This window comes from Amblyomma americanum, chromosome 8 (assembly GCF_052857255.1).
Source record: "Amblyomma americanum isolate KBUSLIRL-KWMA chromosome 8, ASM5285725v1, whole genome shotgun sequence".
NCBI lineage: Eukaryota > Metazoa > Arthropoda > Arachnida > Ixodida > Ixodidae > Amblyomma > Amblyomma americanum.
Window position 1 is genome coordinate 8,792,574 of NC_135504.1, and position 26,491 is coordinate 8,819,064.

Below are 26,491 nucleotides of genomic sequence, written 5' to 3' on the forward strand. Positions count from 1 at the left end.
GGCTAGAACGCACCGATATGAGGCGGGACGCCAGTGCAAAAGAATGGCGGAGTAAAACAAAACTCTGCTGGCGTGGGCAAGAGAGTCCGGCGAGTGAGCGTCGGGCGAGAGACTTCCTGCTGCCGTCACAGCGTTATCAGGTGACGCCGTCGTCGCACGGCTCGCGTCCCAGGGCGATATCTCGACTGTACGTTGGGCGGACTCCGCCGTGGAGGCTGCGAGAGCCACTCTCTATAATCCCAGTTTGCATAAAGTTGTTTGATCTTTGCACTTGGTAGTGGTTTTTTTTTTATTAAAATAATAGTAAAAAAGAAGGAAAAGATTTTTGCTAGCCCCGGCATCTGCCATCGATACTGAAGCACCTGAGCTGGGGCAGCGGAATTAAAGGATAGCAGGCAGAATGGAGAAATGAAATGAAAGAGGTGAGGAGGCAGGAAGAGAGGACAGGGGGAGAAGTAATATATACAAACTATTTACACCGTAAGAAACGTGTCCATGTAGTGCTCGTGATTAGTTCATGTTGGAGGAATTAAAACACACGCGCACAGCACTGTGTTCGCTACAGCTGGAGCCAGCACAGTGCTGTGCGCGTGTGTTTTAATTCCTCCAACATGAACTAATCACGAGCACGACCTGGACACATTTCTTATGGTGTAATTACTGAATTCCTTATCAAAGTTCCACCGTGACTTGGGTCCAATTATTGGAGGTTTGCTGACCAGCTGTGCAGTCAGTTATCGACGAAATCTTGAAACTTTCTTTTAACTATTTTTCATATCTCTTAACTGAAGTAATTGATTTAACATTGATCATTAGCGCTTTTATCATCATTATCAGGCCAATCATCCTCATAACCATAATTTGTGAGCAAACTTTGAATCAATGTAGGAAGGAAAGCTTAAGAAGGGCCTTCGCTAACCAAGCTGCTCAGAAAAAAATGTGCCGGAAGTCAGGTGTCTTCGCAAGGACTACGGGAAGTCTTTGGCCGGCGGCGCAGCCAATAGTAACCTCGGGCGCAGCTGCAGCATGTGCTGCGCTGTCTGCTGCGCATGCGCAAGCGCGCGTAGGCGGCGACCAACTAGCGACAGGGCTTCAAAAAATGTGACGTAACGGCGTTATCTAATTTCGTTCCTTCCTCCATGTTTGAATCCTTGAACAGTTTGGTTGCCACGTGTAACGTGGCATGCAGTTAGCTAACTTCCGAGTTATGAACAAGTGATTGAGCCTGATTTTCAAACATGGTCCCTCTGGGGGATTTCGCTACTGGTGTGATCAGTGAAACATATTGACTAGCGCAAACTCAGGCAGGGACTAAAGTAAGAGTAAGAGACAGGACACGCGCTAGATGTGAATGAATTACTTTGAATGTTCCCGTGACAGCGTGAGGTTCGAGGCTGTGGGGTTTAAATAGGGGGATTAATAAGTTTTCCCCACGTATTTGCGCCTGACAGACTGACTATACACCGTAGCCGAAGCATTATGGACGATAATGAAAGAGGCATTATTTCTGAGCAATTGCACATCCCTGCGGTAACGAAAGAGGAAGTAAAAAAAAGCCTCAAGAGCAATGCAAAAGGGTAAAACAGCTGGTGAGGATCAGGTAACAGCAGACGTCTTGAAGGACGGAGGGGAGATTGTGCTAGAAAAAGTGACCACCCCTATATGCAATGCCTCATGACCTCGACCATTCCGGAGCCTTTGAAGAACGCTAACTTTATCTTAACCCATATGAAAGAGGACGTCAAGGTGTTGGAATATTGCGGATTGATCAGCTTACTGTCAGTTGCTACAGAGTGTTCACTAAGGTAATCGCTAATAAAATCAAGAGAACCTTAGACTTCAATGAACCAAACGACCAGGCTGTGTTTCGTAAAGGCTACTCGACAGTAGACCACATTCACACTATAAATCACGTGAAGTGGAAATACGCAGGATATAACCAACCCCTATATATAGCCTTCATTGATTACGAGAAAGCAGTTGACTTTGTCGAAAACTCTGCAGTCATTCACGTATTACATAATCAGGGTGTAAAAGAGGCTTCTGCAGAAATACTGGAAGATATCAGTGCTGGCTGCACCGCCATCATAGTCCTCAATAAAAAAGCAATAAAATCCGAATAAGGAAGGGTGTCATGCTCGGAGGCACTCTCTCTCCAAAGCTCTGCATCGAGTGTTTACAGTAGGTAGTCAGATACTTGTATCGGGAACAGTTAGGGATAATAGTTAATGGAGAATACCTCAGTTAATTGTAAGTCGCTGATGACATTGCCTTGCTAAGTAACTCAGGGGACGAATTAAAAATCATGATCAATGAAGTAGTTATACATGCAAAGCAGAACGGTAGGTCTAAAATTTAATATGCAGAAAACTGAAGCAATATTCTACAGCCTCAGCAGGACGCAGCACTTTACGATAGGTAACGAGACGCTGGAAGTGGTAAAGGTGTACATCCACCCAAGGCAGTCTGCGACCGTAGATACGGACAACAGTGGAATGACTAGAATAATAAGAATATGATGCAGCGTATTTTGCAGGTAGTCTCAGATCATGAATGACACTTTACCGGTATTCCCCATGAGAAAAGTACCAGGTGTTGCAGAAAACACTTTAAAAAATTTTCAAAAATAGTTTTTTTGGTGTAAAATTATGGATTTTGCGGCATAGTATCACCAGTAGTGGTGGACGCCAGTAAGCCGGTGAATCGTCTAAATGTAGTAAGCTGGTTAACTAATTTTTATTAATTAACTTTTTAACTAGTGAAGTTAGGCACCTTATTGCAATTAGAGATTTGTGGGCGGTCGTTAGTACTGGCCATATCACTTTTTATCAGAGAGAGAGAGGGTTTTATCAGTCTTCTTAAGCTTACCACATAAGAAGATTCACCGGTTTTTTTGGTGTCCGCCAACGCTGGTAATACTAACCGCAAAAGCCATATTTTTATCCCCAAAAACCTATTATTGAAAATTTGTGAAATTGTTCGCTGAAACACCCGGTATACCTTGAAAGAAAATGAAAAAAAATGCTTGTAAATCATACTGACGGAGTGATCAATGGTTGAATAGCCATGTCTTCGATTTCATATTGCCGCTGCCGTGTACCTGCTCTTTTAACTATCATCCCCATAATACTATTACTATCTTCATTATTGCCGTCATCATTACCAGCCACTTATAGTCAGCACAAGGGCGGAAACCTGTTCTGCCTACTTCCAACAACGCCTGTGCTGCGCCAACCTCAACCGCACTATCTCTGTAAACTTCGTTGAGATTACATTTCACTCCCCAATATAGTGTCCATGCTGCTATCTTAACATAATATGGGCTATCGTTCTCTCTCTTTGCATTTGCTGGTCAAGTGCATTTCCTACTCTCAATTTGTGGGAAGATATCGGCAACTCCCGATTATACTGATTGTGATGATGATCAGCAACTCGTGTGTTTATTTTAACATACTGTCAACCCCAACCGGGGTTTTTACAGGGGTTTTACAGGGGTTTACCGGGGTTTTTTATTGTCCCCTATTGCACTGTGATCTTTCTCTGTGTCAGCTTTACAGCTGCTATGTTCTTTTCCACAGCTCTCTGGGCCTCCTTTATTCCAATTTGTAGCTTTTTAGTCAGCCTTCGATGTTCGCTCCAAAGGTAACGTACTCGCACTATGCATCCGTTGCACCCTATTTTGCTTGCGCATACCCGTAGGCTGCTACTAACTTCAGAGTGACTGCTGTGTGTTTTCCAAGCATTCTTTTCACCATCATATTTCGTTTATTAACCATTAAATGTTCCGCGGGGAACCGCACAATACCCGATTCAGGGCGGTAACATTTTTGAATAGGCAAGACACGGCTTCTATCAAGCATGCATGGGCTGCTAAAAACAGACAATTTACAGGAAATGTAGATGTCTTTAGAAATTATAATGCTAACGAACAAACAGCTGGCAGGTAATACGCGAGAATATGTAGTTCTTGCTACCGCCTTTCTAGCGATCTGGATCTCCTGTATCTACTTGGCACAGGTGGTCGAATCCTTGGCTGCTGCTGCCCGAATCTCACGGCCTGCCTCAGACTGCCCCTTCTTCTGCAGGCTTATGATCTCCGCAGATGACCGTTGTTTCACGTATTTGAGCAGCCTGCTAGGTTTATCATATCTTGAGGTAACACGGCAGTGCACAAGTGCCTCCTAGAAAGACCGTTAGTTGCTACAGCACGACGACATCGCAGATAAGGCTGGCGATAAAGAAATTTGACGAAGTGGGCGCTGTGCATTTCTTGGCTTTCTGCAACCTTGTTGACTCAGGCCAGAAGCGGAAGAGAGAAGAGTGGAGATAACCCGTTGCTAACCTAGTGACGGGCCCATTGGATGTTGGCGATGTGGCTTTGGCTTTTGTCCCTATCGAGAAGTATTGATAATTTAATGCATTTTAGCTACCGCAGCTACACGTGGTCAAGTACCTGGGCTCCATTTCAAGACCACACAAGGAAAGGAAACAATAAAAAACGTCGATGACTTATAGTTGCATTGTGAAAGCTAAACCTATGTGAATGTATGGCGAAGATTAGCATACTAATCAACACAGGCGATTTAAAGCCCAGAAGTATTAACTTACGAATAAAAAACACAACACTAAACACAAAGGGCGTAGACACAGAAGCAATGAACCACAAACACTTCACCCTAGCTGCGAGCTGAAAACAACAAACAGTTCAGAATGAATAAAGATGACGTCTTTGTCCCTCCCTGTCTTTGGATGCCAGTCCAGTTTACTGACAGCTTTTTACACGTGCTTGATATTTTCTTATCTCAGTTCGATGAATGATACAGGTACGCATGACAAAGAGTTTGCCAGGACGACAGTGTTTGAGAAATGTGCCGCACACTTGTATGCCTGACAATAGCCAGCCAAGCTTCCTGGTTGCTTAGGTAGTGTACTAACGCGAAATCTAAGGTCTGACGAAATCTCGTCTGGTCGGGTAGTAAGTAACTCATTTCAACAGAAAAAAAGGCAGACGCCGCACAAAGGTTTTTGTCAAAACAGACGTTTCGTCTTCCATACGGAAGCCTTGTTCACTAAATTTTTATTGTAGAACCGCGACGCTTAAATAGGCTTCAATAATCGTCCCAGGCATCTTGCATAGGTTGGCGGGAGATTGCCGATGTTACGATTAAGTCTTTTTTCGGTGGTCTGAATCACCAAGGACTCGAGATACTGGCGTGAAAGCCAGTTCTTTTCTTTGGCGATGATAGAAGCCATTTCCCAGCAGATATCATGACCTGCCGATACGGCGTGCTCCGCAAGTGCGTTGGAAGTGACTTTCTTGTTCCTCACGTCCGACATGTGTTCTTTCAGACGCCTTTCAAAATTCCCGCTCTCGCCGATGTAAACATAGTCGCACTTGGTGCAGGGGATTCTGTACACAACACCCGGAAATGTTTCTTTCTTTAGTTTGTCCTTGACATTCACGAGCTCGTGCCGTAACTTGCGGGCGGGAACAAGAAAGTCACTTCCAACGCACTTGCGGAGCACGCCGTATCGGCAGGTCATGATATCTGCTGGGAAATGGCTTCTATCATCGCCAAAGAAAAGAACTGGCTTTCACGCCAGTATCTCGAGTCCTTGGTGATTCAGACCACCGAAAAAAGACTTAATCGTAACATCGGCAATCTCCCGCCAACCTATGCAAGATGCCTGGGACGATTATTGAAGCCTATTTAAGCGTCGCGGTTCTACAATAAAAATTTAGTGAACAAGGCTTCCGTATGGAAGACGAAACGTCTGTTTTGACAAAAACCTTTGGTCGGCGTCTGCCTTTTTTTCTGTTGAAATGAGTTAGTGTACTAGCGTGTTTTTGCTTTTGAGTCTGTGATGTATACGTTTCCTGCCACGCTCTACATACGCTTTCAGACATGAAAGTGGCCCCTTGTATTCTAGTCCTCTAGGACATGAAACGAATTGTTGACACTCGTGGCGGACCTTGTATCTAGTGCAGCTTTTAGGGACATCAGTTTTAATTGTGAGACAACTGCGAAATATTGTAAGATACTTTTATGAACATATTGATGAGAATGGTCTGCCGTTCCGATGCGTGGCAAAGTCTTTCTCTTTTGAAAGTTTTTCCTGTGTTCGTACCAAGTACCTGAGACTGCAGTACTGTACCAATGGGGTGTGTTTTTGATAGTAATGCTGAGGCAACTGTGGAGTATTGTATGATACTGTTATGAACATACTCATGGGAACGGTCTAATCTTTCGGTACGTAGCAAAATCTTTGTTTTGAAGCTTGTCCCCCGCTCGCACTGAGCAGTTACGACTGCCATCGAACACCAATGCGGTGAACTTTTGACCACAGATAGAAGAAAACTACTAGCGTTCCGAGGATGGATCCGCGGATAGATTGAAGAAACAACGTTCATAAACAACTTCCCGGGATGAAATGCCGTGCTTGCTGCATTGTTGACCCTTTCGTCTTATACAATCGAGGCAAGCGGTCAACAATGCAAAAGAGCAAAAAGAGGCAAACGGGTCAGGAATGCAGCAACACTACCAGCACGGTTGGAAACGAACAACGTATTCCTGCGTACGTGGACTTGATAGTCTGTGCACAACAAAAAAAGTATGTCTGTCTTTGTAGTGTGCCTGCAAAGTCTACACACAGCCGTGTGCTACAGTGTCTCGGGACGTTCCCCTTACAGAAATGCTCTATTGACAGTCTATAGACTTCTTATAGACTCTATTGCCTTCCTATAGATTTCTTTTTGTCTATTCATATTCGACAGATTGTCTATAAACAAAAGTCTACTAAAAGTGTATGGCCATAATCTATAGATTGTCTATAGACTGTCTATAGAATTTGTATTGCCTATAGACTTCTCTAGGGTTTGTCTATAGAGAGTCCATAGACTTTTTAGATAGAAGTTTATGAACAGTCTATAGACTGTCTAAAATTTTTGTAAGGGTCCCAAGCAGGAATAGGTGTCTATGGCGGGTTTCTCTAATTGGCTTTACAATTGTGGCACTGTCTGTTCAGTCTGGTCAAGTGTGCTATGTCCTAAGTCCCAGTGATCTTAATACCAAGATGAGGAAGTCAGTTGCGTCCCGTAACGCGTGCCACTGGTCAGCTTGAATACTCATAGATAGCGCATGCAAGCGTTTATGCGCTAATAACGCTTTATTAAGCTATCAGTCAATCGATCGATCATTCATCGATCTCTCGTCAGTTCATCAGTTAGCCGCCTAATTAGTAAGTGAGTCATTCAATTTGTGAAGTAACCAATCTGTAGAGAAGTAAGTAAATCATTTAGTTCATCAATCTGCCAGTTAATCAGCCATTCCATATGCCCGTAATTAAGTCACGCATTTAACCACTTCATTATCATCATCACCGCCTCAAACTATGTCCATTGCAGGACTATAAGGCAGGCTCCATTTGTCCCCAATGAATTCTGCCCTGTGCCAGCTCCGGCCACCTTATCACCGCAAACTTCATAGTATCATCCTCCCATCTGAATTTCTGCATTCCCCTGCTATCCTTGCCTACTTTTAACGAGCTGCTGTTAACGAACATCGATTATCTTGCGTTTGCATAACGCGCCCTCCCCATGCCCATTTCTTCTGCTTGGCTACGACTAGGATGTAATTGGCACGTTTGTTCCTTGATCCTTTCTGCTCCCTTGCTGTCTCGTAACTTTACACCTGCCAGTTCGTTATTTAAATGCTGAATCGATCAACCAGTCATTTAATTAAACAACAGTCCAGATTACCGAGAAATATGCGAATGGTCGTGTACTGATATTTGTGCTTGCGCACAAATACCAGATCCACAAAGAACCTGCACAGCGGGACTCATGACACATGGGCAGTTATGGTACACGCGCAAAACATTGTTAATTATCATTAATTATTCTGATTTTGCGGCGCGCTTGTTGGAATAAGCGTGAAGTGTGCTAAAATTGTTTGGAAAAATATATCGAGGAATGGGCAGACAGCTGAAAACAGTGCTCGAGATGTCACTTCATCGACGTGCGCACACATCAGGATCGAGCATCGTGGCTAACATTTGGCTGCTTCTGGTAATCTATGGGCAAACAAAATAGAGATAGCTTAGAAGACTCGTCGCGGGGCTGTAACCTAACGAGTGCTTTGTACGTCTCGACGATCGGCCCTCGACACCGGAGATACCCGTATGAGGAACATTAAGGCCGAAATCGAAATGACGCAAAGAAAGAAACAAAAAGAAACAGACAAAAATACTGCATGACCTGAGGTTGAGGCTGTTGCGGGCTACTGGTGAGGTTAGCCTTGCGGAATCTGCCGGCAATTGCTCCACAGTAGCAACATTGCATGACCTCTCGCTCCAGTTTGTGAAGTGGTGGCAACGATAGATATATTCTTTGTTTCTTTGTTGGGTTTAACGTCCCAAAGCGACTCAGGCTATGAGGGACGCCGTAGTGGAGGGCTCCGGAAATTTCGGCCACCTGGGGTTCTTTAACGTGCACTGACTACGCACAGTACCCGGGCCTCTAGAATTTCGCCTCCATCGAAATTCAACCGCCGCGGCCGGGATCGAACCCGCGTCTTTCGGGTCAGCAGCTGAGCGCCATAACCACCGAGCCACCGCGGCGGCTCTAGATATATTCTTTCACAGCAGCAAAATGTTCCGCTTCAAATCGTGTTTCAACATACAGATGGATTGCCCGAAGCTTGAATTGTTCCTTTTTTTTAGCTAAAGAGAAACGTATTCTCAGTCACTGATGTTTCATGCCGAAACCTAAAATTCGCTCCCGTGTGCTGTGCGATGTCAGTGCACGTTAAAGATCCCCAGGTGGTCAAAATTATTCCGGAGCCCTCCACTACGGCGCCTCTCTCTTCCTTTCTTCTTTCACTCCCTCCTTTACCCTTCCCTAACGGCGCGGTTCAGGTGTCCAACGATATATGAGACAGATACTGCGCCATTTTCTTTCCCCCAAAAAACCAATTATTATTACTCTATTCGACCCCAAATTTTCTATTTCGGTCCATTTTTCCCTGGAGCAGCTTGAAAACTCATTCAGTTTTGAAAAAGTACGTAAAACTTTTTCGGTTCCTAAAATTTTCTAAAACTCTGCGAATACTTCCCTTTCGTCAAAATTCCTGAAAATGAAATTTTTTAGGTCGGAACATAACCGCTTTCATTGCTACAGAAAGTCTTCGCGTTAATTTATGCAGCCATAAACCAAGTGTGACTGGCTGCATGCAGTTGAACGCATCGTGATGTGAGAAATGAGGTAACGTAACGTACGACGCCGCTGGGCAAACATAAAAGTGGTTGGAAAGGAGCCCATCATTGTTGATTGGAAGGTGTTCAGGTGATGCCATGACGTCACAGAGCAAGCAACTACAGACGAGTGAAACCTGCTGCCATGGGTCGTAATGTTTTCACTTCATGTTATAAGTCTGGCAGGAAGCAGTAATCGGATACGGAGACCGCCATCGTCATTTTCAAGACCACCTGATGTTATGATGGAGTGGTGTAACGACCGCACAGAAACTAGAAGATGTAGAAGACGATTAGAAGACGGTCACATGATGTTATGGCGTCACAGAAATGCTGACTGGAGAGAAACAATTTTTCCTCGGTCTTAAGGCTGTGTGGCGTCTTTGAGGAAGCGCTGCTAGGAAGGTGCTCATTGTTATTGGCCCGAGAGTGCTGACGTGATGTGACGTCATGGAGTATCTAGTTAATACCTGTCAATGACGCCAACGGCGCTGCATAGCCGCGAATCCTCGCTGATGCGGGTGTTACCGGAGACAGAACAGCGGAGACGTATACTAACGTAGACCTATGGCGTTACAGCCGGGTTCTTTCTGCGCTTGCGCACAGTGCGACCGACTAGCCCGGTATACGCCTGCGGTAGTACGCCTCCACTATGCTAGAACATTCCACTGCCGAAGCATGTAGGGACGTCGGCTGTCAACGCGACACTTCCTCAGTCGGTTTTTTTCTTTTGAGTCGGACTACAGGCGAGGGGAAATTACAGAGCGCGACTGGCGCCTAGCGAGCTCGAAATGACCCTGCCGCGGTCACTGGGAGCGGAAAAAAACCCGGTCGTATTCCCCATCCCGCTTCCCGCTCTCGCGCGTTTATGGGCATCGCCTGGCAAGAGCCCGTCGATGGCTCACCCGCCGTACTTCCTAGCCGGCATGGCGAGAGTGCTGCAGCCGTGACTGCGCATGCGCGAGCACCCGTACGGGCACGGAAGGGGTCAGAAAGGCGTAAAAGTGGACGCGGGGCGAGGACGAAGAAATAAAACGCCAAGAAGCCGAGGGCGAGATAAGTTGGATGGGCGGCGCCTTCGCTAACGCTGCGGATGGGTTTATGGCGAAGGTTGGAGGCCTGTGCTTATTTGGGAATCGAAGACTTGCCAATTCTTGAGGGGAGGTCTTTTCGAGGACAATGGATGGCCAAGTTCTTGATTTTTTATCAAGCAACTTGCGACTTGGCCATCTTTTATCAAGCGACTTGGCCATCCATTGTCGTGACTGCTCACCCTGCAAGAGCCACCCTCCAATCTTTGCGAACACCAGCATCTTGGCAAAAAAACAAAAACCAGTTGACTCGGGAAGTAATTGAAGCAGCCATCATTGACAACCTGAAAGCAGGCTTCGTTAGCGTGCCTTCAGTAGCCCCCCAGAAAAAGAGATCACATACCTGTCTGGGTCAGTATGATTGTACTGCATTTGAATCCACCTTAAACCCTTTACTCACCCATCTCAGCTCTCATCATATCTCTTTTTTTGGTCTGTTAATTGTTGCCTCATTTACCTCTTCCTTTTACCCGCTTTCAGAGCCTCTTTGAATTTCTTGGCTGTTGTCATTGCCTCATTAAAGCCTTCTTTTACCTGTTTTTATTTACAGCCTAGTTTCTCGAAGTTCTTTATAGCGCTACAAAAAACAAGGACACAGGAAGAAGTACACAGGACGGGCGCTGTGTACTTCTTCCTGTGTCCTTGTTTTTTTTTTTGTAGCACTATAAATAACTTCGAGAAACTATGCTTCACCAACTAGCCCCACAATGTATTTTGTTATTTATAGCCTCATTTAATTTTTGGCCTGCATTCTTCTTATACGTTTTTTTCCTTTTCACGAATTTTTGCAGTGTTAATTGTTGCCCCATCTATGCAATTATTCACTTGTCTTTATGCCAATTTTTTCGCTTGTTTTTATGCCTCGTTTTTTTTTTCTCACTTATGTTTATGCCTCGCTTCTTCCTGGTTACCGTGTTAGCTGCGTTGGCGTTTGGCATGTCTTGACCCAGCCTTGACCAATTTGCGATTTTTCGTGCTGGTTTTCTTTTTGTCGGGATCGAGCACTCCCTGAATGTATTATCAAAACATGGCTACTTAGAGATTGTCCCCTTCATATCTGTGCAGTAGATGCGTTTGCGTGCTATTGCCCTTCTGTTAAATATAAGGCACGGATCAGACATGTTCAAAACAAAGTTGACAGTTCAGCGCAATTGTGTGCGATCTCTACGTGTCCTTGTCTGCCAGCGCTGCTATTCCATGATGCTCGACAACTACCAACTAGCCCAGCAACATACCCTGCATCGAAACTAACGCTTCGAAATTCCATGATTCAATACAGAGCAACGTTGGTATTAAAAAAAACGGTGGGTAATAATTTTTTTCAAAATTTTCTATATTATTGGGTAATTCTATGTTCCCATGCTTTTGCGATTGTTGCTTGTTCTTTTTGTGCTTAAAAACTCACACCTTTGCATTTTTTTCTCTTGTTGTGCCTTATTCTTTTTTTTTTTGACTGTCAATGATTGTATTCTGATTGTCTCACTCAGTCTCATGTGTTGATATATTCAGTCGAATCTGTTAAATTTATACTTACATGTTAAAACGAGACTGCTGATTGCACTAACTTTTCATTGTTCCTGAAGGTTTTTATAGGCACTCTACACTACGCCACCCCCCCCAATGTAATACCCTCGAAAGAGGGCATTTAGGGGTATATTGAATAAATAAAGAAATAAATAAATCATTGTTATCATTATTAGTTTTAGCCGAAAAATTATGGATTTCATGGCAATGACTTTCATAGAAGAGCATTAGCTTTGTGGTTCTTCGCTTTCGCAAAACAAAACAGATATCGTACTGCGATTGACGGTTACCGCTTAGGGCGACAACAGTCGACGAAATTATTTCAGTTTGAATTTTACCACTTGGAGCTGTGATCTAATTGCGTGAACAGCAGAGAGCGTCAAACAACCTATGCAAACAGCGTGCGTAAACGTTGCTGTTGACATATATCTGAGATCATATGATATAAACTAAATGATGCGATAATACAAAAGTGACAGTCAGTCGTTCTTTCCCACAATCAGTTTTTGTTTAAATCTGCACAGCCTCCAGAGCGCATGTAATGGCTTATGTGCTATCGGGGACAAAAGTCTACGGGACGCAGAGAAAGCGGTCTAGGTCGATAGGTGTCACGCCTGTCGACGAACGTCCGCTTTTACTGCACCCCATTCGAGCACGTGAGTCCGACTATAACTTCCGCAAGTTTGGCTTTAATCACCTGCCTAATAACGGAGCTATCGGCTTTCGTTCCAGGGCATGCGTCCTGGAGACTTTTGTCCCCGACAGTACATCGTAAAGCATTGCGACACCGGCGGAAGAGAATGAGAAGAAGCGTCACTAATTCCATCTGGTGACCGCAACTGGAAGCTCACGGCAAATGATGACGTTAATAGGCTCGCAAATACAGGCTCCGAAATCGGTATTCACATGAAGATTTCCTTTATAAAAACGGTCTATAGAAACTCTATAGACTTTTTCATAGACTCTATTGCCTTCCTATATTTATTTTTGAGTATTCATAGTATATAGACCATCTATAAACAAAAGTCTACTAAAAGTTATGGCCATACATTAATAGGTTGTCTACAGAATGTCTATAGGATATGTATTGCCTATAGACTGTTCTCTAGGGTTCGTCTATAGAGAGTTTATAGAGTTTTTATATATGGACAGTCTATAGACTGTCTAAAGAAGTTTTTCTAAGGGTTCCACATGATGTGTGATTTTAACAGGAAGTTTTGTGGGAATTTCGTTCGAGCTAAGTGTCAAATTTGTAATTAATCGTTGATGTTTCAAACTTTTGATGTACTTCAATTCTGGCAGTGCATTGGTTTCTGTCTGAGCAGGAATTTGTGACAAACAGGTAATAAGAATTAAGAGCTTTGATTCCAGGCGATGCATAGGTAGAAAAGAGGTTTTCTTTTCATGAGGTGTGTAAATTTCAGAGCCTGAGAGGAGACCTACCTTCGTTCAGTCTCTTTAGAGACTACATATTTCATCAGTGACTGGCGCACGCACTGAGTCCGCGATATCTCACATTACAAAGAACAATGACTGCATACCGCGTAGCGGAATATGATAGAATAAAGGCTTTGAAATATACTAGCATAATTCCAGCGGTATAAAAATTTATTCACTTCGTGTTTTGGTTGCTGATAGCTGTGCGAAAAACAAGTCGGCCGGAGATAAAGACGCGCACATTCTTTCACGTTCCAAGTACAGCAGCACTCTGTAACGCTCTAACCTCCCTGTTTGTGCGGTCGTCGTGATAGCAGACCTTTCTGACAGAAGTGCGTGCCTAACGAGGTGGTTGTACTCTTGATTATTTCTCGGTTCAACTCGAGCAGATTCGCTGTGTTAGCAGGCGGATTTCTCTCTATGCTGTGGAAAAGAATAAACTTATTCGTTAATGGGTGGCAGGTGCTCTGAGCTGACTTAAGGAGCGGTTTAACATCCGATCAGTCAGTCAGTCAGTCAGTCAGTCAGTCAGTCAGTCAGTCAGTCAGTCAGTCAGTCAGTCAGTCAGTAAGCAATCAATCAATCAATCAATCAATCAATCAATCAATCAATCAATCAATCAATCAATCAATCAATCAATCAATCAATCAATCAATCAATCAATCAATCAGTTCATTTTAGTCAGTCAGTCTTTTAATCAGCCACGAAATTTGTCGCTCACTCACTTACTCACTCAAAGAATCAATCGATCGGTCAATGAGTCAATGAATAACCCTTGGCCACCTGCACTCTAAGTCCGGCTCTGCCTTTGCGTTGGTCTTCGACGCTGCTTTATCACGACGGTGATCGGGAATTCACGCCGTTGTTCTTCGAGTGGGATGGGTTTTTCCGTCGATAAGCTTGCGCTTTCTGCGCGTCATCGGATTCCTGAACAGCCTGTTTCAAGCTGGCAACAATTAACAGGCAATGTTGACAGTGACGAAGAGGGCAACGCGGGTGACTCCGCAAACCGAGTGTAGCCAGAGAGGAGCCTGGCTTGAAACTGCTCTTGCAGCGTCGTTATCTCCAGTGCATGATGGGCGCTGCTGACATTCCCGGCCGAACCTGAATTATTGCTCGCTGTTTGTCCTTTCTATTTTGTTGCGTACGAGATCTATGGGAAGCCCAACTTGAATGTGCTTTCATTGCAATCTGGAAAAGTACTGCATTTGTACAGGCACTGAATGGCATTGTATGTGCATCGATCGTGTTCGTATAGTTGTGTTTGTGTTGCATTTTCTTCAGCATTGTGTTAATAAACCGCTGCGCTGCCAACCTGTGGGATGACAGGACCCATCTCCAGCTGTATTCACAGGCGTTTGCCATTGTCACCCCCCCCCCCCCCCCCCACCCGTCGCTCCCTAAAAGGAAGACAAAGTTAAAATGGATTGAAATGAAACTAAACAGAGAGATGGATATGAACAGGACATGAGCAGCACCGAATACCTGTGATGTCTGTTAGGCTGTTAGAGTGGTTAATTGGAGGCATGACGTGTAATCGAGGGCTGTAGTAAGTCACGCGGTGTGACGAGTCTAGGTAATTTGCTATAATAGAATATCCCCAGCTGCACTTACTAAGGATAACGGGAGTTTACTGGGATATTTATTCCTCCTGCAGTTGCTCATGGATAAAGGAGTAATTCCTCGTTTACACCCACCCGAACACAGCAATACAGCTAGAAAAGGAATAATATTTGCAGTTAAAGAAAAACTTATCCTGGCCCGAGGCACGGATCTGAGAGCATCACCTGCCCGGGAGTCGCTCCACTTACTAAGCTATTTTGTGTAATTTGTGCAATTTGTCTAATTTGCACCCTGGGGAGTTGGGAACCAGTCAAGCCAAATTGTCAGTTTTTTTCCCGCACTCCCTCGCTTTTAAGAGTGAAATAAAGATTATTATTATTATAAAAACAAAACCAAACAGGAGCGCCTACTCTGCATCTGCCTGTGCATCCAAACGAACTTTACCGCTTATCATGGACTGTAGCTTGCCTCAAAGCTTTGCCGTAACATCGAGAAAGCTAAATCTTGCGCTGGTTTATCAGGGGACAAAATCTAAAAAAGAAAGTGTCTGATATCGGTCTTAATTGGAAACCATGCCGTTTAATCACGAAGTTCTTGTACGCGAGAGAAGCTTTGTTAATTGCATTGTTCCTGCTTTTCTGTCTTCGCTAAATTTTTCAAGAATTATGTTTTGGCGCAAGTGCGCCTGAAGTTAAAAAAAAAAAGAGGGAAATACAGCTACGTTTTTCGATGCAGTCACCAAAGTGACGTCTCTCAAAAAAGAGAGCCTATCGAAGGCAGTAAGCAAATATCGACTTCCAAACACTGACGCTGTCATAGAAGATAAGCCTAATATAAGCTGAAGCACATTTCTGTTGATTTATATTTAATACCAGAATAAAGGTACAGCGGCTTGCAGTAAACTGCTCTTTTTTGCCGAGTCGACGACGGCAAAGGCTAAAGGGCAGACGCGGACCTTGCTGGCGCGGTTATTCACGTTGTTTACAGCGGCTCTGACGCCAGCGCTACGTGCACGGTTTCAAAGCGGATGAAATTATTCGCAACATATGCAATCCGCGCGTTGTTATCCATTGCACTTGGAACTTGGCTGATGCTGTTGATGCGCTGGAAGGATTGGCTTTACAGTGGGTCTGTCCGCAATTACTTCACCTGTGCCACTAAACAGAAAAAAAAAAACTGGAGGTGACACTTAAGCTGCGCCGTAAGGGTATGGCGCGAGAGCGTTAATCGGTTAATGCCCATATATGCGGATTTGGTCATTCGAGTTACAATCATAGATCAGTGGGAGTCCTCATACCACTCCTGGCGCCGTGGTCCAGCGGTTAAGCGATGCGCCACTGCTTCGGCAGGTGGCGGTTTCAAACACAGCCTCCGGTGGGGCGTGTGAGACTCGAGTTGCTCTTAGCGAGCTACTTCTCGCTACAAGTGATTGATTTAAGTGCCACCTGTCACAGTTGGCAGTTTGCTCACAATCCGTTGGACAGGTTGCGTTGACATCTTGTGTTGGGGAAACAAAAGGAATGAAAAATAATAGGTGCCCTGCCTGTACCGTTAAGCATAGCAGGCTTAATTCAATGGTAATTATAAATGAACTGGTCCCGAGGGACAGAAGTTTGCTTGGCACAACCTGAAGTGCAAAATAGAAAAATGGAAGGGGGTAGGGGGTTGCTACACTGGCGGCTCCATAGCCGGGGGAGCGGGCCCAGGGAAACTCCCTGGTGTCCCCTAGGGGTAGTAGGAAGGGATGGGTTTAGGGAAATGGGATGGGACAGCGTGGGTTTTGCTCAATGATGCTTACTGAGACAAGCTCATTTTCAGGCCTCCTTAGAGGGGGAGCACTCGCTCTTAGCCGAATGTGCGGCCCTCGGCCTTCAAGCTTACTCCCGCTGCCACTAGGCGCTTGCCGGGTTTCCGACCTTCTGAGACAGGGATGCCTAACAGAGGCACGACCAGGGGTCCCCTTCCACCAAGCCTGGTTGTGCAACCCCGACCGTACTAGATTCTATAGGAATTGATTTCGCCCTAAGAGAGGGGCTTCGGCTCTTACTCCAAGGACCTCAAAAGGTCACGTGACTTAGGTGGCCGTTTTACATCACTCCTCTGGGGACTTCGTGCATTTTTAGAAGCTGACGACATCGCCGGCTTTTCTGCGACGCAGCACCCTTAACGCTGTCGCGTTAGAAGTTTATCCTACCATTGTCTCATAATGACAGTGCAATCTGGAAGCCGCGAGAGCATTTTTCCACTACGCGCCGCTCTGTTCGCGAGCCCTTAGGTACACACTGCGAGCGACGTCATCCAATGGCACGTTCCATCTTCTAATTTGCACAGCAGTGTCTCACACTTCTTGCAGAAAAGTGGGCACAACCCTCACAACCTCTCAATTGACGCACAAAGGTGACAAGGTGTTGTGAATCTTCAAAAGTGTCAAATTTTAGGCTAGCTGGTAATTTGATATTATATTCATATCATTTAGCGCGAAAGGAGAATATCTTTTTGTGCTTTTGCGCTAAATTATAGGAATATAACGATGTATTTTGTACAGCCATATACCGACGAGTACGCGGAGTTGGTGCGCACATGATGCAATAAAGGATAACAGTGTACCGCTAGCTGCCTTGTGACCCGTCGCGGTGGCTCAGTGGTTACGGCGCTCGGCTGCTGACCCGAAAGACGCGGGTTCGATCCCGGCCGTGGAGGTGGAATTTCGGTGGAGGCGAAATTCTAGAGGCCTGTGTACTGTGTGATGTCAGTGCACGTTAAAGAACCCCAGATGGTCGAAATTTCCGGAGCCCTTCACTACGGCGTCCCTCATAGCCTGAGTCGCTTTGGGACGTTAAGCCCTCATAACCCACAACCCGCTAGCTGCCTTGTGAAACTGTCACCTTTTGAGGCAACCATCTATAGAGCATCTTGAAGTGAACAGCGCAATCTGAGACACACATATGCTCATTCTTCGCCCCCCCACCCCTTGGTTGGGTCTCAAACTGCGCTGTTAACTTCATGGTGCTTCATAGCCAATTAGCCCGCCAAAACGTCTTAACGCTCATGCAGCTTGAGCACAATTGTTGATGTCACTATGCTGCCGCTATTGAATGCTTCCGACGGTGCATGACGCCCCTGAGAGAAATCTGTACAAAGGAATAGGGGCGCGCATGTATGACTATACTAGCCAACATTAAACCACTCCTCGTGTGTCGCGTTCAATTCAGTTTAATTCGGTTCAGTTTTGTTTCCAAGATCCAAATACAGTGATCTCGGGGGCAGAGAGCCAAAGCCCAAAGTGGGCTTACACAGTCTTCTGACCATCGACTTTCGACTTGACAGGAAGATTTTGCATACGAGTTCTTGCGATTTCCCTCACTGCTGAGTAGTTGACTGAAGTGCTCCCTCAAATACAGGTCTCACCTGGCTCTTGTTATCCCTTCGCCAACAAAGGGCAGCGTAATTTACAAGAAAAAGAAATCTCCCAGGTAAATATTTCGCCGCCCAACGGGGCGAACTGTTAGCTGACCAGGACAGCTGTGCCGCAACCTGTAGGACAACAGCCCTTCGACGGCGCCAACGGTAGCTACGTAGGTCATGAGGCCCTCACGTTACACGTGCCCTTCTTTAAACAGCCCACTAGATGGTAGTACGCCTCCGATTACGACACACCAAGGTGACGTCACAGACACTGGATAAAGTCCGATATGCAGATACCGGCTTGAAAACAACAATGCCACGTGATAACGCTTCCGAGTTCTGTGATTGCTCTCACACAATTAGCACACCCTAAAGGATTTCGTTTACTTCACACAGCGTGCTTTCCCACACAGGGCTCTGATTTTCACTGCCGGGCTCAAAAACTTCCGGCGCACGGCGAAATCAAAAAAGAGCCTCACGTTGTTGCTCGCTACTGACGTTACTCTCCTTGCGTCACACTGCCCAAAGCTGTTCCACAGCGACACTTCACAATAAATGTAATTTAGGAAGACGACTTGCGCCGCAGCCCTGTGCCGTTGCAGCCGTCTCTTGCCATCCGCATAGAGAAAGAGAGAGAGAGAAAGGAAAGACAGGGAGGTTAACCATGGCTATGCCCTCTTGGTTACCTTAAACAAGGGCAAGGGGGGGGGGGGGGGGGGCAAGGACACGCTGTGGAATTTCTTCGTTCATATTGAGCATAATATGAACCAATACCTGTGCACTCTTTCCATGGCTACAAAGAGCTCAGTAACGTTCATAAACGCCTTGAAAACTCTCTAGCAACTCCATAACCATTTGTAGACCTGGTCAGTGTTTCGGAAGAAGTTTCCCTCACTTCAGTGTCAGTAGAGTAAGTTTTCAAAATGTCGGATTCATTTCAAATTCAAATGTCGCGCCATCAGCATTGGATAGGGTATATACACCCCCTCCAATGCTGATGGCATGTATGAGGTGTATCGTACTGTCAACCTAATATTGCCAGCACGACGAGTAAACACCTTTTCTAAAAGATCCTGCTGGAGCATGGACTTTCCACTGTGTCTTTGATGCCCTCTAAACTGTGCAGTGGTGCACAAGCTTCTGTTGACGCCACTGTCACAACTGCTTTTCTCATTTTCATCTGAACGTTAACGCAAGATATCTTCATGTTTACCAAGTACGCTGGTCCACCACCGGAAGCCTATACGCGCTACAAACGGGAATTGACTGAGTACCCCGAAGCTGCTTGTTGTACTACAGAACAAGAGCCGACGAAAGCCAGGTTTCTTTCAAATCCGACAGCTTGCTGAGAAAGTGCGCTATTAGGAAAATATTTCCAGCGACTCATGCGGCATCTGTCGACAGCGCGTGTAAGCGCCGCCGCTCCGACGCGGCAGCTGGCGAATGAAGTAATTGCATGTGTCGTAGACAGGTGCCGCATGTCAGGCCGCGTTGGTGTCGCGTATCGACGGCAAACTCTCCGTCATCTCCGTGGCGATAGCCGTCGCTGGAGCCACGTTGTGGTGCGTAGTGGGGTTATCATTATCTTTAGCGGTAGAAGAACGCGGAACTTTTTTTTGTTACAACGTACTACGACATCGTAATCGTCATAATCACAGTGGACACAGACTCAACACCGGTGCAAGCAACGACACCGCTCGCCTTGGAAACAGCTCCTCGAGCAACTATCTCTGTTTAAATTAAGGTGAAAAGCCCCTGAGCCAGTTACGAACTGTCCGACAATTAACAATGTGACCATTCGAATAGCGCAATCAACATGCGATTAGAAACCTTTTGCGGTGAAATCTGGTTGGTGAGGCTTTAGCAGCATGGCAATAGCTGAATAACCGCGAACACCATCTTAGGTGAACAGAGCAATAACCCTCTTTATTTGGCTGATGACATGTTTATACACAGATGCATACACGCGTTCATGCAAGTGCCTTCTATACACACTGCAGTGACCCCTAAACATGACAAATACCGTGCAGCACTCGTAAGGTACAGCAGTCCACGACCGCGACACACACTTGCAGAGTCAAACGTGTGTCACCTGTGCGGTGAAGTTTAGCTCTACCCTCATGTGTATAATTACACACAAAAATGAAGCCATGATTTTAGTCTTCATTGCCGTCCACTTGAAGAGAACAAGTACTTGCACAGATATCGAATTGTTTATGTATATCGAAAACAATGTAAGGTTAGTTAGCTACTGCGGCTGTTGGGCTATAGTGCTGCAAAATTATGACGGGCGATTTGCTGGTGAGCATATATGGCAGTCAGGGCTCAGTGGCGATTTACGACTCGTTTAAGCAGCCAGGAGACGCACAGAAATGTGATTTTACATCTTAATAATACTGGCTTCCAAGATGACGTAGAAAAATTCATAGAAACCGTACTTTTTTTAGCGTGCCCTTCCTCTGAAACCATGTTGGTTAGCTGTGACTGTGAAAGTTAATATAACATGGCAGTCCGGCTGCTGACCTCTTGGATTCATTCTTGCAGCCTAGAAAATGCCGTTGAATCGCGCTTCGATGCAAGCGAAAAAAAAGCTACTAAATAAGATAATTCTACAAAAACGTGCTACAATACCACTTGCACTCCCTATAGTTCGCAAACGAGCTTTAAGAATGCACGATAGATGGCGCAGAAGATCATGGCAGACGAGTGAATTAATCACAACAGATTGATTTAATTTCTTCAATTGAGAAGCAAGCACTATTTCAATCTTTTTGCCTCAGTGCGTTGTGGGATTTTGCTGCGAAGCGGCAAAAGGTGTGTCGACGAAAACCTTATAAAATCGCAGACGCAGAGTTGTGACACATTGTCGGTTGGTATCTTCGCTGCTGACATTCATTTTTACACCTTTATCGGCCTTGGAAGCGTTGTATTCACTCTGACGCCTGCTACTTTGAATAGGTCGAGATAATGGTTCTTCTGCTTGGCGCGGAACCCCAAGCAGTCCCCAAGCAGCAATAAATATATCACTTTGACATTCTGTGCAGAAGTAGGTTGTATCAGTAAAAAAAAAAAGTACAGACAAACCACAGGAAACGGAACAGCCACACAAGTGACGCAATGTGCACAGCATCCTTCCTACTTGCGTATACACTGCATTGCACATTGATTTCCAGAGCTCTGACAACAGTGACATTTCTGCATTGAACACACTTGGTCATGCACAACGGTTTTTGGCAAACTCTTCGGGCGACGTCAAGGCGCGCTCACAAAGGCTAGCCGTTTGTGCGTCTGGGCGAGACAGCAAAACTTGCTTGTATTGGAATCGACAGGTCGCTTGCCTGACATATAATGAATCCAGCACAATGTACATACACTTCATGCCAGGTTTGCCGTTTGGAGGCTGCTTGCCCGATGGGCCAGCACGCAGAAAGTACAAATCTGTAGTGTATTGAAGGTTTCAACGATGATGCAGCCGAGGGCAACACGACTTCACGAAACTTCGGCAACGCAGTCATGTATACGTGACCCATGGCTTTGTTTCACCATTGATCTGTCCAAAGATTTTTGAAAGGTAATCAATAAAAGGTGCATACGGCAGGGGAGGGGCATCTAGGTCAGAATGTTATCCTGTAGGTCACTCTGGAGTACTCACAAAAAGGACTTTATCCATCACTTCCAACTCATCTACTCCATGTTTCCGTCACTTCACCCCCTCGTGTTACAGGTGCGGCTAGTTATGCTTGGTATGTGGACTCACAGGTAACTAAGCCGGTCATCAATGTGAGAAACTGGACTAGTTGGTACCGCATTGCAGTTTGAATGCGTTTAGTAAAGAGAGAATGGACGGAGACGTACGGTGAGACTATGTCCGGTGTATAATGCCCGGTAATGTGTCTCACCGCACGACTCTATTTTTTTTTAAAGCGATGTTTACTGCCTCAGGGCATAAAAACTATGAAGTGAAAGATGAGTAAGCTTGCTTAAATAAATGAAAAAAAGTTGAGCTTCGTCCATACTATATATACTAAACGCATTGAGTTTACGAAGCCGGTCATGGGCCAATCACAACGATAAAATCCAGTAGTAGGGGGCGAAGCATAATTTCGTAGAACTTGCAGATTAAATATTCGGCAACGCTCTGACACGCAAACACACATGAAATGACAGATGAAGGTATTAAACACACTAGGTTCACACGCGTTGCGGTTCGTTGGTACCACTCAGGCGTGATGCGGTCCTTCTCTTCGTGTCGCCGGAGAGGTTCAGTGCGCACACGTTGTCCAACGCGATACCTATTGAACTGCACCGGTTCCAGACCGGCCATACGGGCAGTGCTGTTCACTGCCGGCGCCAAGCGCAGTGGAGTTGCTCCCGTATAGTTATTATAACTCACAATAACCAGTGAGTTCACATGTAAAGTCGTGAAAATATCACTAAATGCCTTCTTGACGGTCGGAAAAGGCCCCACGTTCAACGGAACCGGAATATTGGCATCATGTGCAGTAGTTCTAGACGAACAAGTTATAGCATGCTGCTTCTACCGCATTAACATGACCATGGGGACTCATATTTACTGCATGTCATCTATACGAAAGCTTGGTGTGTTTGTTCATGTGAAACGTATTTGGGTTTGAGCAGGGGAAGGACTATGGGTAAACATTGGGTTAGGTGGCTGCGGAGGGAGGAAGGAGGTGGTCTGCTTTCTTCATGCTATGCACTTCTTGAGCTTTTCTCGCCGAAAAACAGGGAGCTACAATTTGTCTTCCACCCCAAACATGGCCTATCCTTAAATCCGCCCCTTGGTTTGAGCAGCATACTGAGAGAAATTCTCCGTACTTCACCTCGGCGTAAGCTGTTCAAATACTTTTTGGAATCTTCTTTACTTTGGTCAGATCAAAAAGGAATCACCCTGACAACCGAGAATTTTTAAATATGGCGCAAATTGAGAAGTCTTGGAGTGAATAAGTGTCAAAGACGAGGTTGCATTGATTTACACAGCGACCACAGTAAGGCGGCGGCAGATGACAATCGCCGCCGCAAACCCATAATTAGTTAGGATAGTCTTCGCACACGCCCTCAAGGTCCGCACACTGCATTCGGTGGCACAACCACGACGCGGTGCGACTGCCTTCCCGATCAGGACGTTGGAGCAGTTCCAGTGTACACCGGTAGCGCCACGGGGTACTTGCTGAACTGCACCGGTTCCAGGCCGGCCATAGGACCGTCGGGATCCACGGGTGGCGCCGAGTGCACTCCGTTCCTCGCCGAAGCGGGGACGTTCACCGACACCGAGCTCACCGAGGTGCCGTTGAGGAACACACCGGAGGCTCCCAGCGGGTCCAGGGCGTGGATAGCCATCATGGCGACGCGGTAACGCCAGCTCTCCATGGCCGCCCAGAGCACGCCGCCGCTGAAGACGACGATGCCGACGGGAATGAGGACGAAGCCTAGGAGGCGGAGGCCCGCCGCGGATGAGTTGAAGCCCACCAGGACGAACAGGATGCCGGACAGCTTGAGGAAGAAGCCGAGGAAGATGACGCTGCCGTAGCGCCAGGGCGAGATTCCCGCGTACCGGGACGGGTCATCATCGCCTCCCGACGTCTGGCGACCACGGCACGACCTCCGGGACAGCATACCCGGAGGCTGCAGGACGTCACCGCAGGTATCAGAGTGAATACAGTGAAGGCAGCGATAAAGAGTTGGAAGAAGGAATGGAAGGCAAACTTTTGTTCGTCAATATGCAGTTCGACACCACAGGTCCCGACACTGTTCGTGGACTGGCTGTTCCTGTTCTCTTTTCCTTTGGTTGAGTATGAATTCTAACCGAGCATTCTAAGAGCAAGGTTCACGCTCCAATGCACAGTTACGCTCATAACCGGTTCTCTATACAACTGGTTTCTTCGTTCCCCGGCAGGTGTTGCCGCCTGTCCATGTGGGCCTCCTCGCTTTTTCGAACAAAGTTTGTTCTCTACGTATTTACAGTACTCATTCCAGTGGCCCGCGCTGGCCAGTCAGCTGGGCGGGTTTATAAGCATAGAATACTTATAGCTCCCATTCTTGCAAGTAAACCAGCTGGACATTTGTTCAATATTTATGAAAATCCCCTAGGAGGAGCTTTACATATTTTAATTTGCTGTTGTGAGAGGCGCCACAAGAACAGCCTCGATCCACAACCACATGGTACCGACAGCACCTACGTGATTCCGCACCCACCGCCTGGTAGAGATTCGCTAATGAGTAAGGAGCTCTCTTATTACATATCTGCTCCACCCTGAGGGGTTATCCTAAGCATGCTAAACAAGCATGATTCCCACTTGGAGTTGTTGCTCACTTCACTCTCTCCCTACCATCTGCTAGCCTTCCTAGTTGGTGGAGCGTCTGCCCCGGACAGGCAGTGGTGCCGATTTCGTACCCCGGAGCAGGACTAATTTTCCTTCACGTACGAAGCTTCCGTGAAACCTGTATAGCTTTCCTTTGTAGCCGTATGCCTGTGCTTGGATGGATGCTAATGTTTCTCATTAGCATATTCCCCTATTACAGACCACGAAGTGAGCGCGAGCAGGGGCAAACTCAAGTGATGATCACGTGGGATCACAAACGTAGTACGCGGTAGCATTCCGAGTGAGCCACCATCAGCGAGCCAATTTGTGACGTCACTATTTTGGGCTAAAACTTCATAGAACTGCCCAGAGGTCACCTAACTCTGTTTTGTCATTGTGGTTGCAGTGCTCCGAGGTTCTCTACGTACTCACTGAAATCGAGCGACACATATTTTTCGACTTTGTAACACAGTGCTTAGGCTACTCTGACCTATTCCCACACAAGCTACAGTCCACGCACCTGGTTGTCGGTGATCCAAGCGTAATAGCTGTTGCAACATTTTAAATGAGGCCAGATCTGGGGCACAAAAAAACTAAAACTCTCTTCATGAACTGCATTTTCATTCTTGGGGGATAGTCGGACATTGGGTCTTACGTTGCTACTATTTTAAGCGGCCTCTGTTTTGACTTACTTAGTTCCTAGAGGGCCGAGTATTGCGCATTCTTCAAGAAAACAGTGAAAGCCACGCATGAACGGACGTTGAACTAATTTTAAAGTCCTTCGGATGAAACACTTGGTTTTTGTAATACCGCTTTGCCTCTTTCGCTTGAAGTGTCGACCTAAACCATGTGATATGTGCACCTGAGTGAAGCACTCCGGATATGCATGATACAATAGCTTTCATGTCTGCTTTGTTCTTGCTAGTCACTGCCTCCGTGTTTGTTCTACTCGCTTCTGTTGAGCTTCCTAGATAGCAAGTTTTAACGGTAAGATGGGCTCCTATACAGCAGCCACCTCCTGGGACGGCATCATGCGCAAATAGCGTACTTTTTTCTCTTGCTTAGCTGGGCTCAGCACTCTTATTCTCTGCACGACGTCTAGGCTCGTACAGCCCTGCTTCGCTCGCTGTATAACGTTAGATGTATAAGTTATGCTGCCATATTTTGCCATTTTCTACCGCAGAAGTATTTTTGCATCGTTTATTGTGCACACAGGTGAGGCCACATGCTAGGCAATATTCAGACATGAAACTTTTCTCATTTTATTGTCTTAAATTCTTCCGAAGAGCTTGAATATGAAAACATAAAACTTTTTGGTAAAAATAATATGGAAGAAGTCATTGAAACACTTTCAGAAGCTGAGCGCTAGCAATTTTTTCTCAGTTGGTTAGTTTTGTTGTAATTTCATTTGCAGTGAGACGTTACACATGCCGGGGAATTGTCGTTCATTTCACGTTGCATGGCACATAAGACACTGGAAATACGAGTTATGGTAGATATGTGATTGAAAAGAGTAGTTTCGTGTGCCGAATAATATTACAGCGGCTGGTATCTTGGAGATAGTCTTTCTTTCGAGAACGTTTTTGCAGGCTAGTTGGTGCATACTTAAAGGGGTTTACAGCACAGACAGACAAAACACCGGAAGAAAAGGAAGTGAAAGAACAGAGCGCTGACTAAAAACTAAGGCATTTTATTGACCGATCAGTCGCTTATATACAGCAGCTGCTCATATCCACAAAACATAATGGCAGGATAACGAAAGAAGAAATCAAAACAACTACTATCCCGTCATCGCACAAAATGAAGGCATGCACCTAGTTATCTTACACCCCGAGAAATTTCAGTTCTTTTTTTGATAGCGAAATTCAGGGGTTGCTTACTCACGAGCAACCGGACTTG

At 45.8% G+C, this 26,491-nt stretch overlaps 1 protein-coding gene across 1 annotated transcript; it reads right to left on the reverse strand.

The window, feature by feature from the left end:
- Nucleotides 1-22,282: 22,282 nt before the first annotated feature.
- LOC144100886 (uncharacterized) lies at nucleotides 22,283-24,530 on the reverse strand. The gene has a single exon (XM_077633794.1). The coding sequence runs from the start codon at nucleotides 23,904-23,906 to the stop codon at nucleotides 23,409-23,411; it is 498 nt and encodes a 165-aa protein (XP_077489920.1). The 5' UTR covers nucleotides 23,907-24,530; the 3' UTR covers nucleotides 22,283-23,408.
- Nucleotides 24,531-26,491: the final 1,961 nt, after the last annotated feature.